Source organism: Pelodiscus sinensis, chromosome 6 (genome assembly GCF_049634645.1).
Source record: "Pelodiscus sinensis isolate JC-2024 chromosome 6, ASM4963464v1, whole genome shotgun sequence".
NCBI lineage: Eukaryota > Metazoa > Chordata > Testudines > Trionychidae > Pelodiscus > Pelodiscus sinensis.
In genome coordinates, this window is record NC_134716.1 from 40,296,594 (window position 1) to 40,319,839 (window position 23,246).

General features: G+C 47.0%; 1 protein-coding gene across 2 annotated transcripts in view; it reads right to left on the minus strand.

The window, feature by feature from the left end:
- The window catches only part of LOC102459043 (FERM domain-containing protein 3), a 202,675-nt gene that overhangs the window by 91,681 nt on the left and 87,748 nt on the right, over window positions 1-23,246 (minus strand). For both annotated transcript variants that reach the window (XM_075931758.1, XM_075931759.1), the window contains one exon: window positions 9,694-9,736. In XM_075931758.1, coding sequence (XP_075787873.1) covers window positions 9,694-9,736 — 43 coding nt within the window. Of the gene's footprint in view, window positions 1-9,693; window positions 9,737-23,246 lie in introns of those variants that run through there.

Sequence of the window (23,246 nt, forward strand, 5' to 3'; positions counted from 1 at the left end):
TGCTAGTCTGTATATGGTGTGTTTTTTTGGTTTTCATTCCAGGGAAGTCAGAGGAGAGGGAATACCCTGTGCACCATGAATTCCAAATCATAGGTTCTTCCTCAATTACTGTACAACACAGGTAGGAATATAAGCTTCTCAGCAGGCTGTGCTAATGATTACAAGTATTTTAACAAGTCTTTGTTTGAAAGGAATACAGATTTTAAGTAGTTTTATTTTTTTTTTAAACAGGGATTCAGACAAACCCTTTCACTTTTCATGAAATCACATCCACTAAATTGTTCTTTCAGTGTCTGCTTCTAACAGGATGCAGAAAAGACAGAGCAAGACTCAACCAAAGTAAAGTTTCAGACAGGTTTAAAACAGAGCATTTAGGGTCTCTGTCCATATTGCAATCAGACACCTATAACTGGCCCATGCCAGCTGACTTGGGTTCAAAGACCTCAGGGTAAGGGGTTGTTTAATTGTGATATATATGTCTGAGCTCAGGATGCAACTCGAGCTCATGAACCCCTCCCCTTCACACACGCACACCTCTACAGGGTCCTATAGCCTGTGCCCAAATGTCTACACCACAATTAAAAAGCCCCTTACAGCCCAAGCGCAAATCAGCTAGTACAGGCCTGCTGTAGGTTTTTAACTGCAGTGTAATCCCTTAGACAAACCTGGCTATGGTTTAGAGGTTTCACTGAAACAATGGATCAGGCGAGCTTTGCTTAAGATTTTGTTATGAAGTTCTAAACAGCTCCAATTTCTGCGTTCTCTGGATTACCTAATATCCTCTCCAGGGATGGATGAGAGTTTTGCGGGGCCTAGGGCAGCACAATTTCACGCATGCGCCACAGCCACAGCCAACAGGTAGTAGCGCGTGTGTGGGGCCTACTTAAGCACGCGGCCCAGGGTAGCCCCTCTGCTCGCCCTGCCCTATATCTGCCGCTGATCCTCGATTACCTAATATCTCTTCTTGGGACCATCAAGCACAAATGATCTGTCAGAACTTCAGTTTGAACCCTTTAAGGCTGGCATAGCTAATTACTCCCAGACTGCAATATAATTAGGAGTGAAGGTGGTGAGCAGTTAACACATTGCAATGGCTGTCCCCTGCAAGAATATCATCCCAGCTCATCCTGGGATCAAGGCTGCTGAAGCCTACCCTGAACTCTGATTTCATGCAATATGTTATCTATTAAGGCCATTTGGGAACAAGACCCCATGGGAGTGGATGTTTCTCCCAAATGAGCCAATCTTACAGAACGGCTACAGTACATATTACATCCACAATTTACTTTAAAAAACAAAAAATGGTGGGCAAATGGCCCCCTTGAATATTCTCATTACTGCTATTTAGGCAGTAGAAGCCTGGCATAAGCCAGGCAGAATTTATCTCGTGCATCTTGGCAGGATGGTGGAGGGAGAAGAAAACTTTATAGATCAACATTTTGAGAGCAGAGTGAAGGGACTGCTGCTTTGTCTTTATGACTCCTGAACAGCAGGACAGGTGTGTACAGAAGGAAAAAAATCATTTCTAATTCTACCAAGACATGTCTTACTAAATGGGAAAATTCTCAGTTACCCAAGTTAACGTAAGTTGATCCCACTAGGAAGAAGTCTGAAGTATGCAGCACAAATCTGCTGATTAGCCCCGGACAGACTTCTGACTAGTACAAAATGAAACTGGCAGTAGTTCAAGAAATTGGAGACCCTTGAGAGACTAATACAGCAGGTTTCCTTTCACAGGCGGAATTAAGGTCAGTAAAAATGGCAAGGGGTATACTTAGAACTTGTGCACCATATGTTCTGATGCACTCAGCTTACTAATGAAGGTGAAAAATTAAAAGTAAAGAGCTAGGAAAAAGACTGGATGCTGTGGCAGCACTCATAGTGTGTTGTCCCAAAGCAGGCTAATGTATTCTTACATGTCAAAATGGAGTAGCTGCAGAGATTCCTCCCCACTTCCAGATATTACTAGATACAAAGTAAATTTTTACCATAGTTAAAGAAAAGGAAATTGAAGAGCATCATGTACATCAATACAACTTACGCAGTGTACCTTATGACTTTCTTACAAAAATTATTGTAATCATTGGATGTCTGGCTGCTGAAATATGATAGCTATGTAACATGACTGAATATAGGGATAATATTTGCATCATTTTTATGTATTATTCAACACCAAGAAATCTAGTCCTTGATAAAATATGCATAAGAAAACTACTCCCATCCATTCCTGTCTGCTCAGTAATGCTGTACTCTCAGTGAATACAATAGAGAGAAAGCCAGGTACTGTGCTGAAGGAAAATTAAGTCCCTACATATGTCATCTGAGATCAAGTAGACGGTCAGGGTACAGATAAAAATGGCTTTTTACCTTGCTCTTCTCTATTTTTTGCTCTAGCTAATCAAGATCTTCATAATCTTATCTAAATCTCAGTGGTTAATTAAATTTAGAACATTTTAAATTATTACTAGAAAGTACAACCTAGTTTTGCATCATAAGGGAACAGATGTCCATCATCACAGTATCACAGCTTTTCAACTTCTCTTTATTATGCTTACTATTATTTCTATATAAAGTCCCTACCTAATATATTCCATGTAAAATACCGTATTTCCGGCGTATAAGGTGACTGGGCGTATAAGACGACCCCCTAATTTATTAGTTAAAAGATAGGTTTTCGTCTTATACTTGCCGTATAAGACTACCCCCCCTTAAGAGGCCAACCGACAGCGCCCCAGCGCCCCTCCGCCTCCCCAGCTTTGTAGTGCCAGAGCAAAGCCTCAGAAGCGCGGCACCCCGCCGCCGCTTCGGCTTTGCTCCCGGTGCCTCTGGTCTGCTGGGGACCGTCTCCAGCAGACCAGGGACACCGGGAGCAAAGCCTCTGAGGCTGCCGGCGTCCCCCGAGGCTTTGCTCCGCATCTTCCTGGTCTGCTTTCCTCGCCCCGGAGTACAGGGGCGGCGGGACCGCGAGGTTCCACAGTCTGTGTCCTCCGGGGCGAGAAAAGCACCATTCGTACCTGCAAGTCGGGGACTGCCTGCATACCCGGCGTATAAGACGACCCCCGATTTTTGGGGGATGTTTTTTAGCATAAAAAGTCGTCTTATACGCCGGAATATACGGTACTTCTCTCCCTGCCATTCCCCTTCTTTCCACAGAAGTTTTTAATTGAAAGCCATATTATATGATCTGTTTACCAATCACTTCCTTGCTTGTGTTTTCACACTCCTCATCTTCTACTGATCTCAGTTTTGCTTTTGGGCCATATGCAATCAGGATTTCATTTAGTTTTTAGTTTTTAAAAAATATCCTTAATTTATAAAACCAGATTTTGAATCTGAACTTCTCTAAGGGTATGTCTACACTACAAAGTTAATTCGAACTAACGGACGTTAGTTCGAATTAACTTTGATAGGCGCTACACTAGCGCTCCGCTAGTTCGAACTTAATTCGGACTAGCGGAGCGCTTAGTTCGAACTAGGTAAACCTCATTTTACGAGGACTAAGCCTAGTTCGAACTTACTAGTTCTAATTAAGGGGTGTGTAGCCCCTTAATTCGAACTAGTGGGAGGCTAGCCCTCCCCAGCTTTCCCTGGTGGCCACTCTGGCCAACACCAGGGAAACTCTATTGCCCCCCTCCCGGCCCCGGACCCCTTAAAGGGGCACGGGCTGGCTACGGTGCCCGTACCAGGTGCAAGCCTGCCAGCACCCAGCTAGCCAGCCACCCGATGCCCCCCAGGCCTCCCCCTCTTCCCGGGACCAGGCTGGCGGCTCCCGGGAGCTTGCCCGGGACTGCAAGAGGCGGGCATCCGCCTGGTCTAGTGCGGACATCGTGGACCTCGTCCACGATCTCCACACTAGGCACAGGAAAGTGGCCGTCTAGGGCAGGAGAGCTGCCAGCCTGGCCACCCAGGAGCAGGTGTGCATGAAAATCAAGGTGGTCCACTGAGACCCCCGACCCTGAGCCCTGAGCTTACAGTGGCCGTACTAGGTCAGACCAAAGGTCCATCTAGCCCAGTAGCCTGTCTGCCGACAGCGGCCAACCCTAGGGACCCTGGAGGGGATGGACCGAAGACAGTGACCAAGCCATTTGTCTCGTGCCACCCCTCTCCAGCCTTCCACAAACTTTGGGCAGGGACACCACTCCTACCCCCTGGCTAATACCACTCCATGGACCCAACCTCCATGACTTTATCTCACTTCTCTTTAAACTCTGTTCTAGTTGTAGCCTTCACAGCCTCCTGCAGCAAGGAGTTCCACAGGTTGACTCTTTGCTTTGTGAAGAACAACTTTCTGTTACTAGTTTGAAGCCTGCTACCCATTCCTTTCCTTTGGTGTCCTCTAGTCCTTCTATTATGGGAACGAAGAACTTTTCTTTATGCACCCTCTCCATCCCACTCATGCTTTTATAGACCTCTATCCTATCCCCCCTCAGTTTCCTCTTTTCTAAACTGAAAAATCCCAGTCTCTTAAGCCTCTCTTCATATGGGACCTGTTCCAAACCTCTGATCATTTTAGTTGCCCTCCCGTCTCCCACCCTCTCTCTTCCCCTCTCCCACCTCCTTTTCCCAGTCTCCCCGAGTTTTGTTCAATAAAGAGAGATTCTATTTTTGACCACACATTTTCTTTATTTTGTACATCAGGAAGGGGGGCTAGGGAAGGGTAAGTGGAAGGAGGTGAGGGAGGAATGGGGTACAAGCCCCCTATGGGGAGGACTGGGCTGGCTCTGCGGGCTTCTGGGGGTGGAAGCTCTCCTGCAGCCCCCCAATTGCCCTCTCTCCCCAGATGGCAGCCTGCGGCAAGTGCAGCCGGTCTGATGGCCGAGTGCTGTGATGTGCCCAGTGTGGGCACTCAGGGCACTCCACGCCAGGACTGCTTTGCAAGCAGGGCACATCTGAGAATTGTCTGTCCGGGGTGGGGGTCGGGTCCCTTTAAGCACAGCCCTCGGCTAGCCTGAGGCAGCAGCTCCACGCTCTAAGTCCTCATCTGATGCCCTGCCGGCACTGCTTCCGGCCATCCTTAACCCTGGTTCAGGGTCCACTCTGTATGGACAAGCTAGTTCGAATTAGCAAAACGCTAATTCAAACTAGTTTTTTAGTCTGGATGCGTTAGTTCGAATTAGCTTAGTTCTAATTAACTAATTCGAACTAAGTTAGTTCGAATTAGCGCTATAGTGTAGACATACCCTAAGATGCATAAGATTGTGTTGATTTACACAAGAACAAAAATGCTTTTTGCTGGCTAAAACGCACATTATTTCGGGATATTTTTAAGTGCTTATTACTTATCAGCCATACAATGACTTAGGGTGTGTACAGCTTTAGACCAGGGGTCAGCAACATCCAGCATGCATGCCGTAAGTGTCATGCAAGATGATTTTCAGTGGCACTCGGGGTGAGGGAGTGAAGAAAGCTGCAAGCCTCACTGTGCGATTGGGGAAAAAGCCAGAGCCATGAATGGCTCTGCACATGCACACACACCTGCCCTCCCACCCCCTTAGCTGGAGGAACGAAGCAGATTTTTCCTGCTGCGCCATTGGCTAGAATCCAGCCAATGGAGCAGCAGGAAGCCATGGCTGTGTAAGCAGGGGCTGAATTACTGCTTGCTATCAGCCAGCTAAAAGGAGAGAGCTGCCCTGGGGGTTGGTGTGCTGGCTCCAATTGTTTAGCCCTGCAAGACAATTAACTGTTAACTGTTGATATGTAAATACAGCTCATGCCAGGAGGGGAAAGGAATCCCAAGGTGTGACTATGTAAATCCAATTCAGCCAGGGCTGATGGAGGATCAGTGTTGGAATGGAATGTGATGTATTGTAATTAATTTGGGGCTGTTGTGGGGGTCATAAATCATGCAACCCCTAAATATGGGAACTGTAAAATAGGACACCAGCGCTTGCAGGAGAGACACCATCATTGTAAGAGGTCTCCGAGGAACAAGTTTCCCTCCTTCCAGAGTTGAGTGAACTGAGTTGGAGGGGGAAAGGGCTTGAGTCAGCCTGCTTCATGCCTGCCAGGTCTGAGCTGTAAGACTGGATCAACCTCCCCTTTTCCCCCTTGTTTTAAGGACAGACCTAAAGCAGATTCCATGAGGAGTTTTTTTTGCTAGTCCAGTGGAAGCTGGAATCTTTTGCCAGCCTAGGTGGTGGCTAAAGAGTTTAAATCACTAAGAGCTGAAGTCACTGGTTTGGCCTGGAGCCAGACCCATTGCTGCCAGTGGAGCGGCTGGTGGGATTGACTGGCAGGCGGCTGGAAGGAGAGGCGGCAAGTGGCCAGTGGAGCAGCTGGCGGGATCGACAGGCGGGCGGCTAGTAGGAGAGGTAGCAAGCGGCCAGTGGAGCAGCTGGCGGGAATGGGTGGCCGGTAGGAGCGGCAGTGGGTGACCAGCGGAGCAGTTGGTGGGAACAACCGGCAGGTAGCAGTGGCAGCACACAGGTGGCGTCACATCAAGCTCTATGAAGGAAGTCGTCAGGGTGATGTGTCTTGGTCTGCACTGACTGGACTGAGCTGTAAGTGGGGCATTTGAAGTGGGGTACAGGGAAAGTTGGGGTAAGTGAATGGAACCCTTACTTTGTTGGACGAATGAACCTGAGAGGCAAAGGATATTGCTCAATCCATTTGAGCTGGGACAGGTACTCGCGGGGAGTTATGAACTCTGTTCATGGTATTTTCCCAAGTTAATGCCATGTCACTCCTCTCTCTTTCATTAAAAGTTTCTTTTCTACACTCAGACTCTGTGCTTGCGAGTGGGGAAGCGTTACCTCTGAGAGGCGCCCAGGGGTGTGTGAATTTCCCAGGCTACTGGGTGGGGCTTGAGCCAGTTCTGTGTGAGATGGACCCCTAGATATTGAACCCGGCCCTGGTTGCTGCCGGCCCTATCTGGCAGAAGGGTTACAGCTGGGATAGAAAGCCGAGAGCAGCGCAGGGGGCAAAAGCAGACCTGGCCGCCATCTTGCCCATGAAGGACCCACTTCTGCCATGGCCGTGTCCCCACTGCTCCACGTGCTGCTCTGCTCCCACCTCTCACCTCCCATATGCCGTGCACTCACACCTGCCAGAGAGCACCATGGGGCTGCTGGAGTCTATCATCCAGGCACCCGTAGGCTGGATCCTGCCCAGCTCGCCTGGACCCGACAGCCAGATTCCCTGTGCTCCTGACAAGGCACTGCCTCCATTCCACACTCGGCCCATAGGCCTCTAACTCATTCCGTGCGTGGAGAGGTATCTGGCTGCCACGTGGGAGTGACTGTTATTTTTTCCCCCAATGCCTGTAACAGGGTTTATTTATTGTAAGTGCCACCCAGACCCTGCACCCCCCACTCCTCCTCCATGCCGAGACCCTGCACCCCCTCCCTGCTATTGCCCCTTCCTCCCTGCCCAGACAGCCACCCAAGTGCAGGGAAGCATGCACACGCTGCTCCTCCTCTCCCCAGAGTGGAACCCAGGGCAGGAGACCAAGCGGGGCACACAGTGGAGAGAGCCCCTCCCTCATCCTGGCAGAGTGGCGCAGCCGAGGGCAGGAGGGTTAAACCTTGGCACACCACTTTGGAAAGGTTGCCAACCTCTGCTTTATCCAAATAAAATTGCAGGCCCCTGCTGTGAGAACAGAATCATTTTGATACATTCCCTGTCATCCAACCCCAACTTCAGGCAGCTCAATGTTCTTGAAGGACGCTCTCTTTTCCTATCAATATAGTTGCTTACAAATGACCCGATAAAGGAAAATATTAAATCTCACCTCTTTAGTCACTCCACCCTTCTGTTATAAATAAAACTGACACCACTCTTTAGTAAAACAAGCAGTAGATCCCAATGACTGAATTCAAGCCTCCAAGGACTGGCAAATCACTGACAACTGAAGCAGTTTTGCTTATTCAAGACTTTGTCATCTGTTTATTTAAGAAAAAATACTACAGGCCATAACATTTCCAAAGCAACGTGGCTGACCTGACAACTACAGAGCGGGCAAACGTTTTGGAAAATAGGAACCTCAGACAAAGATGAAAAAATTTAGTTTAACTTTTTAGAAATCTTTAATTCTTAGTGAATGAAAACCAAAACATCAAGCCAAATATGAGTGAACATCACATCACTGTTGAACCTTCCCCCCCCATTAAGTTTGTAAGCAAGTAGTCGACTACCCAATAAGCATAAGCTTATTGTACAGTCAAGTACTCAACTACTTGTTTCCCTCCCCGCAAGGCAGCAAGGGGGGAGGGAAACAGGAGCTTTTGCCAGGAGGAGCAACTTAAAAGGCAGTCCCCCCCCCCACCAGCACTGTCTCCATGGTGCCACTTGCCCTACCCCCCACCCCTCCTTCCTGCTGCCTCGATCAGAGGCAGCAAGGTGGGGATAGGGGAGGCTGTTCCAGCAGCAGACTGTCAGCGGGGCTCCCAGAAGGGTCTCCCCCCACCACCTCCCACACGGACATGGGCTGCTGCCACCAAGCAGCCCCTGTTTGCAGCAGCCCGGCTCTCACTAAATTTAGAATGTAGAGGCACAGTGTTCCTGGAGCTGGCACGAGCCAGGACTGCAGGTCCAGCTCGCACCGGCTCTGGAAGCCACCTGCACTGCAGCTCTGCACAGCAGCCCCCTTATTGACTAATCGCGTAGTCAATACAAATTGTATCGACTACACGATTAGCCAGATAACTGCTCTTTAACATCCTTACCCCCAATATCATTCTGAGCTGTGTTTCAGGATTGTCGTAAGCTGGACACAAGAGTGATTCTGCTCTACTTTGCCTGGTACTGAAGCCCTTCGGCTCCAGCTTCTCCCCCTCATCTCTTTCCCCCGCCCTGGGTGTGGAGGTCTCCCTCTTGGAATCAAGTAACAATGTTTTTTGTCAGAAGGGGGTCGTAATGCAATGAAGTTTGAAAAACCCTGTGCTAGATAATACCTAGTCCTGCCATGAGCGCAGGGCACTGGACTAGACAATCTCTTAAGGTCCTGTCCAATCCTACACGTCTATGTCACAGCATATGAGATTACTAGACTAAACGGATGGTATAAGGCTGTGTCTTCCCATAGAATATTAACAAGGTATAGATGGAGCAATCAGCTAAACCGCTGTAATGTTTCAGTGTAGATGCTTACTACAGCAATGAGAGGGAGAGCTCCCAACACTGTAAATAATACACCTCTCTGAGAGATGGTATCTAGGTCAATGGAAGATTCCTTATGCTGACCTAGTACGATATATACACAAGGGGTCAATTTGATTTTAACTATGTTAGGTAGTGGAGGGGAGGGGATTTTTCATAGTTGTGCTTAAGTAACTTTTCAGTGTGGACCAGCCTTCGTACTCTGCATTGCCACAGGCAGAAGACTCCAGTTTCACTGCCACTTTCTCTGTCTTGTTTCTACTGTCCGAAAAGAACAGGATGCCCAACAGAGCCAGAGTACTCAGTTATTTTCCACAAAGGAAAGATGCACTGAATCACTCCAGAGATGTCGGCATGTCTCTGGTTTTAGTCTTAGCCCAGAAAGAATGTAGTCATAATGAAGGGCCTTTTTGACAAGCACAGTATCAAAAGTAATGAGGATGGTATAGAATTCTCCAGGCTTCAGCAAGGATACAAAGAACACTCTTGCACCGGGAAACAAACAAAACACACTATAAATGACTGCAGAGAAACAACACAACTCATGGGCATTTCAAAACAGTGTCTCAAGTTATGAAGTGGACTGTTAACACTCACATTTCATTTGCTTGGAGATAGACTTGTTGGGCTCAAGCCAGTGCTGAAAAGAAAGGGCAGAGATCAGCAGTTAACATGTTGTACAGTACAGCACATACTTAAAATTAAGAGGCTGTGATAAACTGACACATAATATTTTCATTTCCCAATATAAGCCAGTGTATAGGAGGCATCTCAAAGGTACCAAAAACAACCCTGTGTGTTATTCTTTCTATATATACTCTAGCTATAGTGTATGTCACAACTCTATACATAAATGATGTAATAATAGAGTTAAGAATTGCTATTTATAAAACAAGATTCCAAAGAGATCCATTCAAAGCAGAGTAGCTCCCCTGATCAGAGTCCCCAGCAGTGACTTACACCTTATTCTTCTCTATTTCAAAGGAGATGTTCATGCTTGCGAAATAAGGACAGAGAACATTCAGAATCTAAACCCGATATTTGCTGGAGTCATGAACTGGATATTTAGTACAGCTGCTGCATGTACTAAATCATACACTCTTAGCCCATATCAGCATAAAAGTTATTATAACCCTTTCCGAGCAAGAACTGGAAACTTGATCAAAAGCAAAAATGTTAAAGGATAAAATGTGTTTTAAATTAAATGGTATAGCTAAGAAGATCGTACAGCACACAATGAATAATTATGGACATGTTTTGGTCTCTTCGCAGCCTGTGGGGGAAGGAATGATAATGGCTAAAATTAGTACATGTTTCTCTGTTTTGGAACAATGTACAGTATGAGGTTGGGAAGATGGGAAGAGATTTTCAGTTTTGCAAGATGGACTCCTACCTATACAAATATCTTGCACTCAAACCTCAGCAGAAGAACTAGGGCACTTTACTAGCAATTGCAATAGCATAGAGCTGAGCCACTGAGACAGCTGATGTACAGATGGGTTGATATTCAATTGTCACTTTTGACAAAGGTCATCAGCCTTTCCATGGAGATTTTTCCTGCACATGAAAAATCTCCACATTAAACTGAGATTTGTGCTGCTGCAGTCACTGGCCAGCAAGTGTGCTAGGCAGCCTTATTAAGCATAATCAGCATGAGGAGGCCTTACACCACAGGGTTAATTTTTAACTTATTCCATGCTAGCAAAAAATTAGCCTTTATGGATTGGATGGGGACACTAAGCAAAGCAAACAAAATACCAAAAGAGTGTTTTCTAATGCCTACAATATCTGTAGTATTGACTATCATAGCCATTGTAATGGTACCCACATGCAGAACAAGCTTATGGTAATTTGCAGCATTTACTAATGGAGTGGTGTAGTAATTTAATTTAAAAAGAAAAGCTGGAAATTTCCTGAAGAAGCAGCTAAATTCAGCTGTAATTATTGGTGGCATGTACAACTGCTAATGAAACACAAATGCCGCTAAAAACCCATGTCTCAATGTGTGCAACTCAGAATTTAGGGCTGTTAAGCATCACTGCCAATGGCAGTATTATGAGTGGCAGGCACTGTTCCATAGCCATGTTAGACTGATTTTGAAGTTCATCCCCAATTGACTCAAAAAGAAACTCATTCTTCCACCTTGACATCTCCCTCATGCCACATTTCAACCTAGGGCAGGGAAAAAATTAAGTCCGGAATAAAATTTTAAAAAAAGATCAGAAATGCAGTTTTTAACTATAGTGTGTAAAAAGCGTACCCATCCCTAACTGAAAATGTGCTAGCATTTATCCCATACCCCCCTTTGCAAAACAGCTTGGATTACACAGAATAAAATGTTGTTCATCTTCCACTGGAATAATGCATGTTAGAGAAATTCTTGGTTAGAAGTGGATGATTAATGGGGTAATTAAAGATATATATTATTCTAAAGAGTTTGTAGCAGGATGTATTCCTTGAGAGTTTCTAGTACCTGACCCATGCTAAGATAATGAGGAAGGGATTAACGAGATCATTAGAACAGAGGTATAAGGAAGGCACTTGTATCTCTCCCATCTCCACTCTGCCAGAGTGACGAAGCTCCAAGGCTCAGATTCAGGCAAGACGGAGACACTTGGACTGTGACTACCCTGCTAATTTGGCAGGATATTTTAAGAAAGGTTTCTTTTCCCAGACTGAAGCAAGTTAGTTTGTTTTACGTTTTCTTTTCAAAAGACCAAGCCGAAGTAAGTATAACTTCTATTTCTAACCATACACTGTTCCAGGACTGAAAAACACTTTACACAGAATCATAGAACTGGAAGGAACGTCAAGAGGTCATCAGGTGAAGTCCCCTGTACCGATGGCAAAGCCAAACGCCATCTAGACCATCTGGAACAGCACTGGTACAACACCTTCCAGAATACTATATCTAGTTCTGGTATCCACAGTTCAAAAAAAGATATTGCTAAATTGGAGAGAGTCTAAAGGAGGACCATTAAAATAATTAAAGAACAAGAAAACATGCCTTATATTGATAGACTCAATTAGCTCAATTTAGTTAGCTTAACTAAAAAAAAAGTAAGGTCTGATCACAGTGTTAGTATCTACATAGGAAACAAATATTCAATAAAAGACTCTTCAATTAAAGTTATAACAAGAACCAATGGCTGGAAGTTGAAGCTAGACAATTTCAGCTACAATTTGACATATAAGGTGACTGGAAATAAGGTGACTATTTTTAACAGTGAGGGGTAATTAGCCATTGGAACAATTTGCCAAGGTGGATTCTCTGTCACTGTCAATTTTTTAAATATTTAAAACCTTATTTTTAGGGTATTCTATGGCTTGTTTTACACAGGAAGTCAGATGAGATAATCACAATGGTCCTTTCTGGCTTTCAAATCCATCAAATTAATATATAGTGTAAGTTTAGCCTGATTTTCAGAAGTGCTAAGAACCCATTATTCCCACTGGCTTCATTGAGATTAGTGGGTGCTCAGTAGGGATGTAAAAAGTTGATTTAAAAAGTAACCGTGTAACCGCTGAAAATCTTAGAAGTTACATGGTTATACATGGTGCAGGCTCTGCAGAATAAAGCTTTACATAGCATAGCTTGCAGCAAAGTCTCTCCAGGAACAGGGCTGCTGGCCCCTGCTCGCCCATCTCCTGGGAAGGTGGCTTCCCTGCAGCAGAGAAGCCAGCAAGGGCTACCAGCTCCACTCCCAGGGAGGAAGCTTGCCTGCCACAGAGAAGCCGGCGGGAGCTGCCAGCTCCACTCTTGAGAAGGAGGCTTTCCCGGGAGTGGAGCTGGCAAGAGTCGCTGGCCTCTGCAGAGGAGGCTTCACTGCCACAACAAAGGTGTCTTCCCGGGAGCAGAGCTGGCAGGGATTGCCTGCCCCGCTCCCAGGGAGACTTTGTGGTGGACTCTGCAGCCAGCTCCTGGGAGCTGGGCTGGCACATCCAGCCAGTCCTTTTCCTGGGGAGCCAGCATGTAACCTGAAGCATGGAGGCCCAGCCTGCCATTGACAGGAGTTACATCTGTTAATCAGCCAGAGCATCCCCTGCCTGTGGTGGGCCCTGTGGGCTGGGAGCTCCTTCAGCACCTATGATTAACTAGAACCTATAAGCATTACAACATTTAAGGTGATGCTTACTTGTTAGCTGGTTAACCAGTTAGTGGCTCACGTCCCGAGCATTCAGCACTACTGAAAATCTGGCTACTGAGATGCCTGTATATGTGTTTAGGAGCCTAACTTAATATATTTTGGCTTTTCAGATTTCCACTTATGTCCTCCATTACATAGCTGCATTAATTTCTACCAATACAATTAAAAATGACAGGCAAACAATAAAAGGAGACTGAGAAAACTAAATGCCTCTCTAAAACCAAATAAAAAGCGAAGTAACGAGTCTATGACAGGAGTCAAACACACACAGAAGCAGAATCTTCAGAGATATAAGAACGTAACACTTTTCTACATTTGCCCTACATGCCACATTAAGTTATCATTGAGGTACCTGATCCAACGGCCATTTATGTTAATGTGACTCTATCAATTAGACTCCAGAGACTCCAGATCTGTTCCACAAAACTGACCAAACAAGGACACTATTTTACATTGTCCTCTGGCACGATGTGAAACATCTAACCTTATTCACATCTCTGCTTAAGTGGGTTTTGCCCATGAAAGCTCATGATACTATATATATATATATATATATATATATATATATATATATATATATATATATTTTATTTTTTTTTGTTAGTGTTATGGGGCTACTTGTTTTTAAAGTTACAGATTAACATTGCTACCCCTCAGATTCCTAATCTTATTCTGATCAACTCCTTTCATTCACTCTAGTCAGGCAAGTATAAGAACTGAACAATTTAATAAGCATAAAATCTCTGAACATTAAAGAAATTTCCCTCCCCATAAGATGCACCTGTAACTGAACTCCTCATTAGATGCTACACTCAGGCCTGCAGACAGTGGGTGGGCGGAGTAAAGGGGAGGAGGGAGGCAGGAGCAGCAAAAGGGACATATGTCCCAGGCTCATTGATTTGAAAGGACTCCCTGCTGCTGATGCCATGATAGCAGCATAGCAGTGATCAGAGCCCTGGGCCCTTTTATACTGCCCCCAAATCACCAGGTGGTAAGCCCCACGGGATTCTGAAAGGCGGGCTGGGGGAGGCTATCGCTCAACCCTGTCGTTTCCCCTGAGGCCTAGTCCCCCAAGCTGCCCCCTCAAAGCCTGTAGGCAGACTTATCGATACTTCAAAGGTTACAAGAAGCACCAGTGCAGCTGTACTACTAGAGCGCTTCTATGAAGATATGACGTGCACCAGCGGGACAGCTTCTCCTCTTGGCATAGGTAATTCACCTTCTAGAGAGACAGTAGCTTTTTTGACAGGAAATCTAACTACACCAGGAGTAAGGTCAGTAGAAGTGCGTCATTCAGGGGTGTGGAACATCTGAGTAATGCAGTTATACCAACAAAAATTGCTAGTATAGATGAAGCCTATAAGTATCCCTTCTGATCAGCAGATAAATCTCAGTGAGTAGCTCTTTACAAGGCCGGGTGTCCTCTTGTTTATCCACAATACTAACATTATGCATGCTTCCATAGCAAAAATCTTCCAGTTAGAAAGGACACCACAGGGCTAAAAGAATCATTTTAAAATGCACATTATTTAAGCCAGAAAGCACTAGATCTTTTCCACATTCGTATATTAAACAAGAAGATTATTTCATTTAAAGTAATTAAATGACGTATGGGACCAGATTGTGCAAAGCACTTTTTATGCATCTGGGAGACAGGACAATGGGTAAGGAAAGTGCAGATGTACTTACAATGCCTGTAGCTCCCACCACAACCTCACACTTTTCCCATGCCAGGGACCCATAACACTCCACAGCAGCCCACATACTAGGGAAAAAAACAGACTCCAATACTGCTACTGTCCCCATAAGAACAGCCATACTGGGTCAGACCAATGGTCTATCAAGCCCAGAATCCTGTCTGCCAATGGTGGCCAATACCAGATGCCACAGAGGGAGGGGACACAATAGGTAATCCTCACGTGATCCCTCTCCTGTCATCCATTTCCAGCCTCTGACAAACAGAGTCTAGGAACACCATTCCTACTCATCCTTCTTTACTATGGTTTCAACTAATTTCCCAGTACTGACGTTAGACTTACCGGACTGTAATTGCCGGAATCACCTCTAGAGCCTCTTTTAAATACTGGCGTCACATTAGCTATCTTCCAGTCATTCGGTACGAAAGCTGATTTAAAGGATAGGTTACAAACCACAGTTAATAGTTCAGCAATTTCCCATTTGAATTCTTTTAGAACTCTTGGGTGAATGCCATCTGGTCCTGGTAACTTGTTATTCCCAGCAACCCCCAGAAATGTCCCGCTCTGTCCAAAACAAGGATGTATCTTAAAAAGCTAAAATAAACCCTTAAGAGTTACTGATGAATAAACCATGTACAGGTTGGATCTCCAAAAACTGGGACTCCTTCGTTTGGCAATGTTCCTGGACCAGGGAATCCTAGCTGGGAGCGCCAGTGGCAAGAGGGCTAGTGGCGAGGAGCCCTAGCGCTGGGTGAGAGCATCACTGGGGCTGTGGCAGCAGGACATGACAGCCCTGGTAGCAGAGGCAGAGGCAGAGCCAGGGACATGGCAGCCGCAGCAGAGATGGAGTCGGGGATGCGGCAGCTTGGGTAGCGGAGATGGGGCCGAGGAAGCAGCAGTCCAGGCTGCCGGGGCCGCAGCAGCCCAGTGTGGGGGGGGGAAGGCGGCTAGGACTGGCACTGGGGAGGGGAGGCAGACTGGGGAGCCAGTAGCAGGGGACCTCACCTCGTCCAGCAAATCCCCTCGTTTGGGACCAGTCTGGTCCTGAGGGTGCTAGACCAGAGAGGTCCAACCTGTACCAACAATGGAAACCTGCGGCCTGACCCAAAACCAGCTGATACCAATGGGAAGCCTTCAATTGGCTTCAGTGTACTTTGATCAGGCCCCTGTTTTGCACGGATTTCATGGGTGAAGGAATTTGCTAAATAGCATGAATATTGGTCAGACTCAGGTAATGTTCAATCACATACTCAGGAGTGTATCTGGCTGAATATGATTACAAGGAGAACATCAGATTTCATAAGTGTATTCCAATCAATCTGACTTTAGCGCTAAAGATGTCCACTCAGGCAACAGTCATTTTACTATAATTTTGTACACTATATGGAAGCAGTTTCCTGGACTTTTCAAGTTAACTGATTAAAAGGGTAAAGGGAGCCCATCCACCACCCTCTGCGGTGGGGCTAGGCTCCAACCCAGCTGCTTCTGGCCTTGTGGGGGTCTGCTGGTTCCCAGCCCTGCACAGAGTTCCAGTGTGGCTGAAGCATCCCTCTGCTTGTGGTGGGCTGCGGGTGGCAGGCTGCTCCCTGGTATCAGTTAACCGTTATCCCATTAACATCCCTAAACAGAGGATACTATACACTGTACATTTGTATCATCTTGTTTTGTGCCCAACAAACCAAGTTTATCCATTTAAAAAAGGACAAGCAGATGTAAAGAGCAGAAGGGAACATAAAAAGATACAACTGCAAAATTTATGAAACATTCCTGAAGAGTGAACAAAATTAGAGTTTTTTATGCAAACTCAATCCAATCCTAAACTTTCAGATACATACCATGCGGTACCATTTCTTTGTTTTTTCAAAACAGACACACCCAGCTTAGCCATAATGCAGTTCCTTTCGTCAGATCTTTACCAAGAACAGACACAGTGAGGGACAAACAACAATAACAGCAGCTAAAGCTACTACTGGACACCCAGGCACAGACAGTGGGAATTCATGGGTGCCCACTTTAGGCTGGCATAGCTGATACAGAGTCATCAACACCAGTCCAAAGTGTCCCTCAGGCAATAGCCATAAGGCTATCCAGCCTGGCCACTAGCTCTGCATCCCCAGCAGGAGCTTCCCTTATAGGAAGCATCTCATGGGCTTTTCACAGCAGGCCAGGAACATGCTGTAGGCAGAGGGGAGTGCCCTAACACAGCCCATGGGGACATCCACCAGGAACACTCATTAGGGCATCACCAGCAGCCCCAGAATAGCAGAGGCACAAGCCAATATCTTTTCAGCCCCTGCACTGGGTTCTTCATCAGCACAGAGATGAATCTGTTCCAGATATAGCTACAAGAACCAGACCATCCGGTCATGCTCGTGGCCTTCAAAGCTGTATTGTCGCGGACTGAAAACCAGTAGTGCGGCCTGACATTTTTCTTCATGCAGTGAAGCTCACACAAGCTGTATGTACATACATTAACGTAACATGGGAAAAACCCACAGTCTCTGCAGCTGAATAATCTCCCAGACCACATACTCCTCGGTATTTCATGCCAACCACCCCCCAGTGCAGCAAAACCAGCCACTTGTGCAGCCCCAGCCTAGTTCCCTGCTGTCTATTTCCCTGTGCCAGCACATATGCTAACTTACTTCCTAAGGAAAGCAACACTGAGACACAATCCCTCTTCCCCTCTCCCACACCTCCATGTTATCCAGTTTGAACACTGCTGGCACTCCTATCCCTCAGATTGCAGCCTACTGGTATTTTTCTTCTGGAGGAAAAAAGTTGAATGATCCACAGGCATCATGCAGAGCAATATTTAACCTATGGAATCATGCACTCTTATTCCTACTTCCCTCCCTTCCTCCTGCAGGCCCTCCTGTAATTTGGCAAATCCGCCCTGGCTGCCATGTGTTAAATTAAGCTAAGCTCATTGGGCAATGGACTGTCTCTCTTCCAATGAGTATGATCAACATCTATAATAACGAATCCTGACCCCCCCCCCCTCCTCCCGGGTGCTACAATTAGAGGTGTTGTTGGTATTACCTTACATAAGACCACAGCAAGAGAGGAGCAGCTGTGACCTTGGCTATATTCGTGTCCCTCAGTAGAAATGACAGCCTGGCAGTGCCAGTAGCGGCACCATCGATGAATGGACAGAGGTCCAGTGTTTCTCGGATTCGGGTATAATGGGCAAGGACTGAGATGCGCGCTCTGCTGAACACTGATTTCAGATTTACACTGAGGAGGCCATCCAGCCTCATTCAACCAATGCTGATGTCTGGGTTAGTGAGGTCCAAGGCAATTCAGTTATAGAGTTGCCTGCATAGTCCTGTCTTTTGTTTCAGCTAGACCAGACTAACACGGCTGCACTTCTATCACTATTATAGAGTTTAAGGCCAGAATAGATCGCTAGACCATTTAGTGTCACCTCCTGTGTATGACAGGCCACCAGCACCACCCAGTACCTGCCCACTGAACCTGACAAGCTCTGACGACACCAACACCGGACCGGCAGGGGAGGAGGCCTCCCGACCACCCGAACCCATGAAGTGAGGAACCTGCTTCGAATGCGGACAGGAGGGCCATTTCAGCTGAGACTGTCCCTTTATGGACTGCTAATATGGATGGGCACAGACAACACCACGAATGCCGCAGAGACGAGACCCTCTCCGGATCACAGTCCAGGTAAGCTTGGACAGGCAGCCGGCCTGGGCGCTGGTGGACTCTGGCTGCAACCAAACCCTAGTTAGAGATGAGCTGGTGCCGCAGGGGGGTGCCAGAGGCCAGCCAGTAGCAATAGTGTATCCACGGGGAAGTGAGACACTATCCCACGCAATGGGTGCACATATGCAAGAGGCACCTATGAGCCCGGTGCCGGGTGGCAGTGGCCCCAAAATTGGTATACCCGGTGATACTAGGGCGGGACTGGCCGGGGTTTCGGTGGCTGGTGACATGATGGGGACAAAATCAAGGGGTAGCGGCTACCGAAACGCCCCGACAGCAGGAGACTGAGCAAGGGCCACGGAGGCCCAGGCCGTGGAAACCAAGCCCAGACCGGAGCACAGGAGAGAAGTGGCGGACTTCCTCAGAGAGCAGAGAGAGGACGCCTCACTCAAGCACGCGTGAAAGCAAGCTGGCGAGGACCTCGGCGCAGAGTCAATGTGACCAGAGGGCCCACGGTTCGATGTAAGAACCAACCGGTTGTATTGGGTCCTCACCACACGGGGAAAATGGGAGAGACGCACCAGTTGTTGGTGCTGGCGCGATTCCGGTGGCAAGTACTGGACCTGGCCCACACCAGCCCCTGGGCAGGCCATCTACGGATGGAAAAGACCCTGCAAAGAGTCTTACAGCGCTTATATTGGCCCAGGGTGTACAAGGAGGTCAAAGACTTTTGTGAGTCCTGCCCAGACTGTCAGCGGGCGGGAGCAGGGAGAGTGCCCAAAGCACCCCTGGTCCTCCTTCCGGTGGTGGATATGCCCTTCGAGAGGGTAGCCCTGGACCTGGTTGAACCCCTGGAGAGGTCAAAAAGGGGCAACCAATACATTTTAGTCCTTATAGACTATGCCACACACTATCCATAGGTGGTACCCCCCCATAATACTAAGGTGCCCATCCTGGCAACAGAGACGGTGAAGGTCTTTGCAAGGGTGGGGATGCCTCAAGAGATCCTGACGGACCAAGGGACAAACGTGTCCAGACGGGTAATGGCTGAGCTGTGCAAATTGTTGGGGGTGAAAAAGCTCCAGACCTCGGTCTATCACCCCCAAACAGATGGGCTGGTGGAGCGTTTTAACCGTACCTTGAAGTCGATGCTAAGGAAATGCCAACTAAGTTGGCAAACAGTCTGTCTTCAGCAAAGGATAGTGTGCTATGCTTAATCTGCAGTTAATTGTTAAACAGAGTCTTGTGGCCCACTGAGATGAAAGAGGGTCACTCACGTGGCTCTCTCACTAGTCTAGGTTGCCCATCACTGCGCTAAATTATCAAAAGCAACATCCACAAGTAATGCCTTCCATCATCTCCAGCTGGCCAGGAGAATCCACCCTATCTTGAAGAATAATGACCTGGCTTCAGTTATTCACACTTGCATCATTTTACAGCAATGTAATATACCTGGGCATGAAGCCCAGGAAATGCCAGTGCTACCACAAATCTCTTTAGCCACATAAACTATGATGAAAACACATCTGTCCTCTAAACTTTGCAAGGGGCCAGTCTGTATCTGTGCCATGAACTGCCCCCAAAATTAAGAACCATAGCAAACTTCACCACATTCCACTCTAACAGCAAGGTGCATGTCTTAGTCTGTGCCATCTCTAATGTATATATACACATAGCAACATTTATATTAAAAAAAACCCTACCAACACAAGATATTCCTCACAATAAATACTAATCAGATACTACAATAATGACTGCAATGTAAAAACCTAAGCAGAAGTGTTCTCCTATGGAAGTGGTGGATGCCTTCTGAATGTCAGCGACCCTGGGCACTTCTCTTTTGAATTCTGTTTGGGATGACTGCTGGTTTTCACACTTCTTATCGAGAGTTTGAGGAACATATCCAAACCCTGTTTAGAAGGGACGTTAGACACTGCATCACTACTAACTTGAGAGTCTGCAGACTCTCCTTTCACTCCTTTTCCCTTGCCTACACTGTGATAGGACATTGGTTTCCATCTTCTTACAAATGTCCCTAACAGTTAACTGGATTGAAACCTTGGCGGAACCTGCAGAAATCCACTGTCCCTTACTCATTTGTACCCATATTCAATTGAAAAAACAATTTTATGGCTGTAAGTCAGGATTTTGCAGCAACCCAAGATCCCCTGTGGGACAAACTATGCAAAACTGAATGAGAAGCAAGTAGCACCGGCAGGCTAGGGACCGGCTCAGATGCTCATCATTAAAGGGTTTTGAAAGGATTTTTAGGGGAACCCTACACATCTCTTAAAATACCAATACAGGCAGTCCCCGGGTTACGTACAAGATAGGAACTATAGGTTTGTTCTTAAGTTGAATGTGTAAGTAAGTCGGAACTGGCTCCAGATTCATTTGCTGCCACTGAAACTGACCAGGGGCTGACTACAGGAAGTCGGAGGCAGAGTTGCTCTGCCCCCAGCTTCCTGGAATCAGCCTGATCAGTTTCAACAGCTGCTGAATCTGGAGCCTGGGACAGAACAGCTGGGGTGCTGCCCAGTAGGTTCCACAGGACCAACCCGGCAGCACCCCAGCTGCTCTACCCGAGGCGTCCCGCAACAAAAGCTTGGTCTGCTGGGGGGGGGGAGGAGGCGCACTAGCTGCGCCCCCTCCAGCAGACCAGGGAGACCCGAGCAAAGCCGCACAAGCGGAGGGACCCTGCTGCCCGTGCAGCTTTGCTCCTATCTCCCTAGGGTGCTGGGGGGAGTCCCCCCCCAGCAGACCAGGGAGACCCGAGCAAAGCCGCACAGGCGGAGGGACCCCGCTGCCCCTGCGGCTTTGCTCCTGTCTCCCTGGGGTGCTGGGGGGAGTCCCCCCCAGCAGACCAGGGAGACCCGAGCAAAGCCGCACATGCGGAGGGACCCCGCCGCCCACGTGGCTTTGCTCCTTTGCCCCCGAGCAAAGCTGCACAGGTGGCAGGATGCCGCCTGTGCGGCTTTGCTCCTGTCTCCCTGGTCTGCTGGGGGGGGTCCAGCAAAGCCGCTGGACCCCCCCAGCAGACCAGGGACACCCGAGCAAAGCCGCCGCCTGGGTGGCTTTGCTCGTTTGCCCGGGAGCAAAGCCGCCCAGGCAGCGGGTCCCCCGCCGCCTGGGCGGCTTTGCTCCTGTCCCTCTGGTCTGCTGGGGGGGGTCCAGAAAAGCTGCTGGACACCCCCAGCAGACCAGGGACACCCGAGCAAAGCCGCCGCCTAAAAAAAAGTGAGAAAAGCCCTGTTCGTAAGTGCGGATCCGACATAAGTCGGATTCGCGTAAGTCGGGGACTGCCTGTATGTATTAATATACATACTAGACCTGTAACTGGGTTCAACTCGGTCAGAAGCTGACAACTATAAAAAAGAACCTACCTGTAATCTTAAATATGCATAGCCCCAGATTTGAGGAAGACTATATATTAAATCAATAATTTTTTCTTGGATATTCTGTATCAGATCCAGATTGAAACAACTGTCACATTTACAGAGAATAACCTTGCAGTTGGGTATATGTGAAATTCTAGCAGCAGAATTCACAACTCCAGAAAAACAATTTTGAAGCAGCAAGAACTTTATTTTTTAGGTATCAGATTTGACTACTAAATATTCACAAATGTTTTGCACGTTATTTGCTACTCATCTCAAGAACACTATTTTCATATGGGATCTGTGCTTTAGTAGCAAAGCTAAAACAAGTAAAATGCAATGTTAAGGGTAAACAAATGCAAATGGTAAGGGTTTGCTATTAATTGTGCAAGTTAGTCTTCATTTATTGTCTAAAATTTCCTCACTTTCCTGAGGTGCTGAAGCATCTTGTCAAGCATATGGTGCTAAATAATTTATAAACTGCAGTGGTTTCTCATAAATAACATTCTGAAAAGAGTTTAGACAAACTACTATACTACACAGCTGTAGAAAAAAGAAAATCTTATTCTAATAATACAAGAACACAATCTTAAATTTACAAAATGGACCTGGATGAACCCTGTTTATAGACTTTGTTTTAATTAATTCTTCTTTGTTTTTTATAGGACACATCAAATGAATCGGTCAGCAGGTTATTATGAAAAGTAAGGGCTTTCTTCTTTCTTGCAGAGGCTGTGAAAACAGAGTGACCCTTGGGTAGCCTCTTTTACACGTTACGGATGCTTGCAGATGGCTGTTTCTGAGCAATGCTTCTCCTGATACCACTGGTGCTACCCACTGTGCTGTGGGCCAACTGTGACTGCATGCTTTCCACAACCTCTTTGCATCTCCGTATCTCACAATACAACTCATATGCTGGGAGCCCACTTTTTATAAGCACAAATAACTAACCTCGAGAAGCTGAATCACATAAATGGAAATAAAGGGAACTAGATGAGTTGATGGAGTGTGGCTCTATCGCACTTTGGCAGTGATAAGTAACCTAACATGAGATCCTGAGCGGCATGGCGGAAGTAAGTACCTAGAGGAGGGTTTACTGGCCCTGCAGGCAAAGATCGAGGAGTTGATGGCCAATGCCCAAAAATATATCGGGGCTGGCCGTCTGAAGTACACACAGATAGGGAAACACCGTGGACCATGCCAAACACCTACCTCTGCAGCCCTCGACCAGGCAGTAGAGGTCAAGTCTATAATCATGGGCAGCA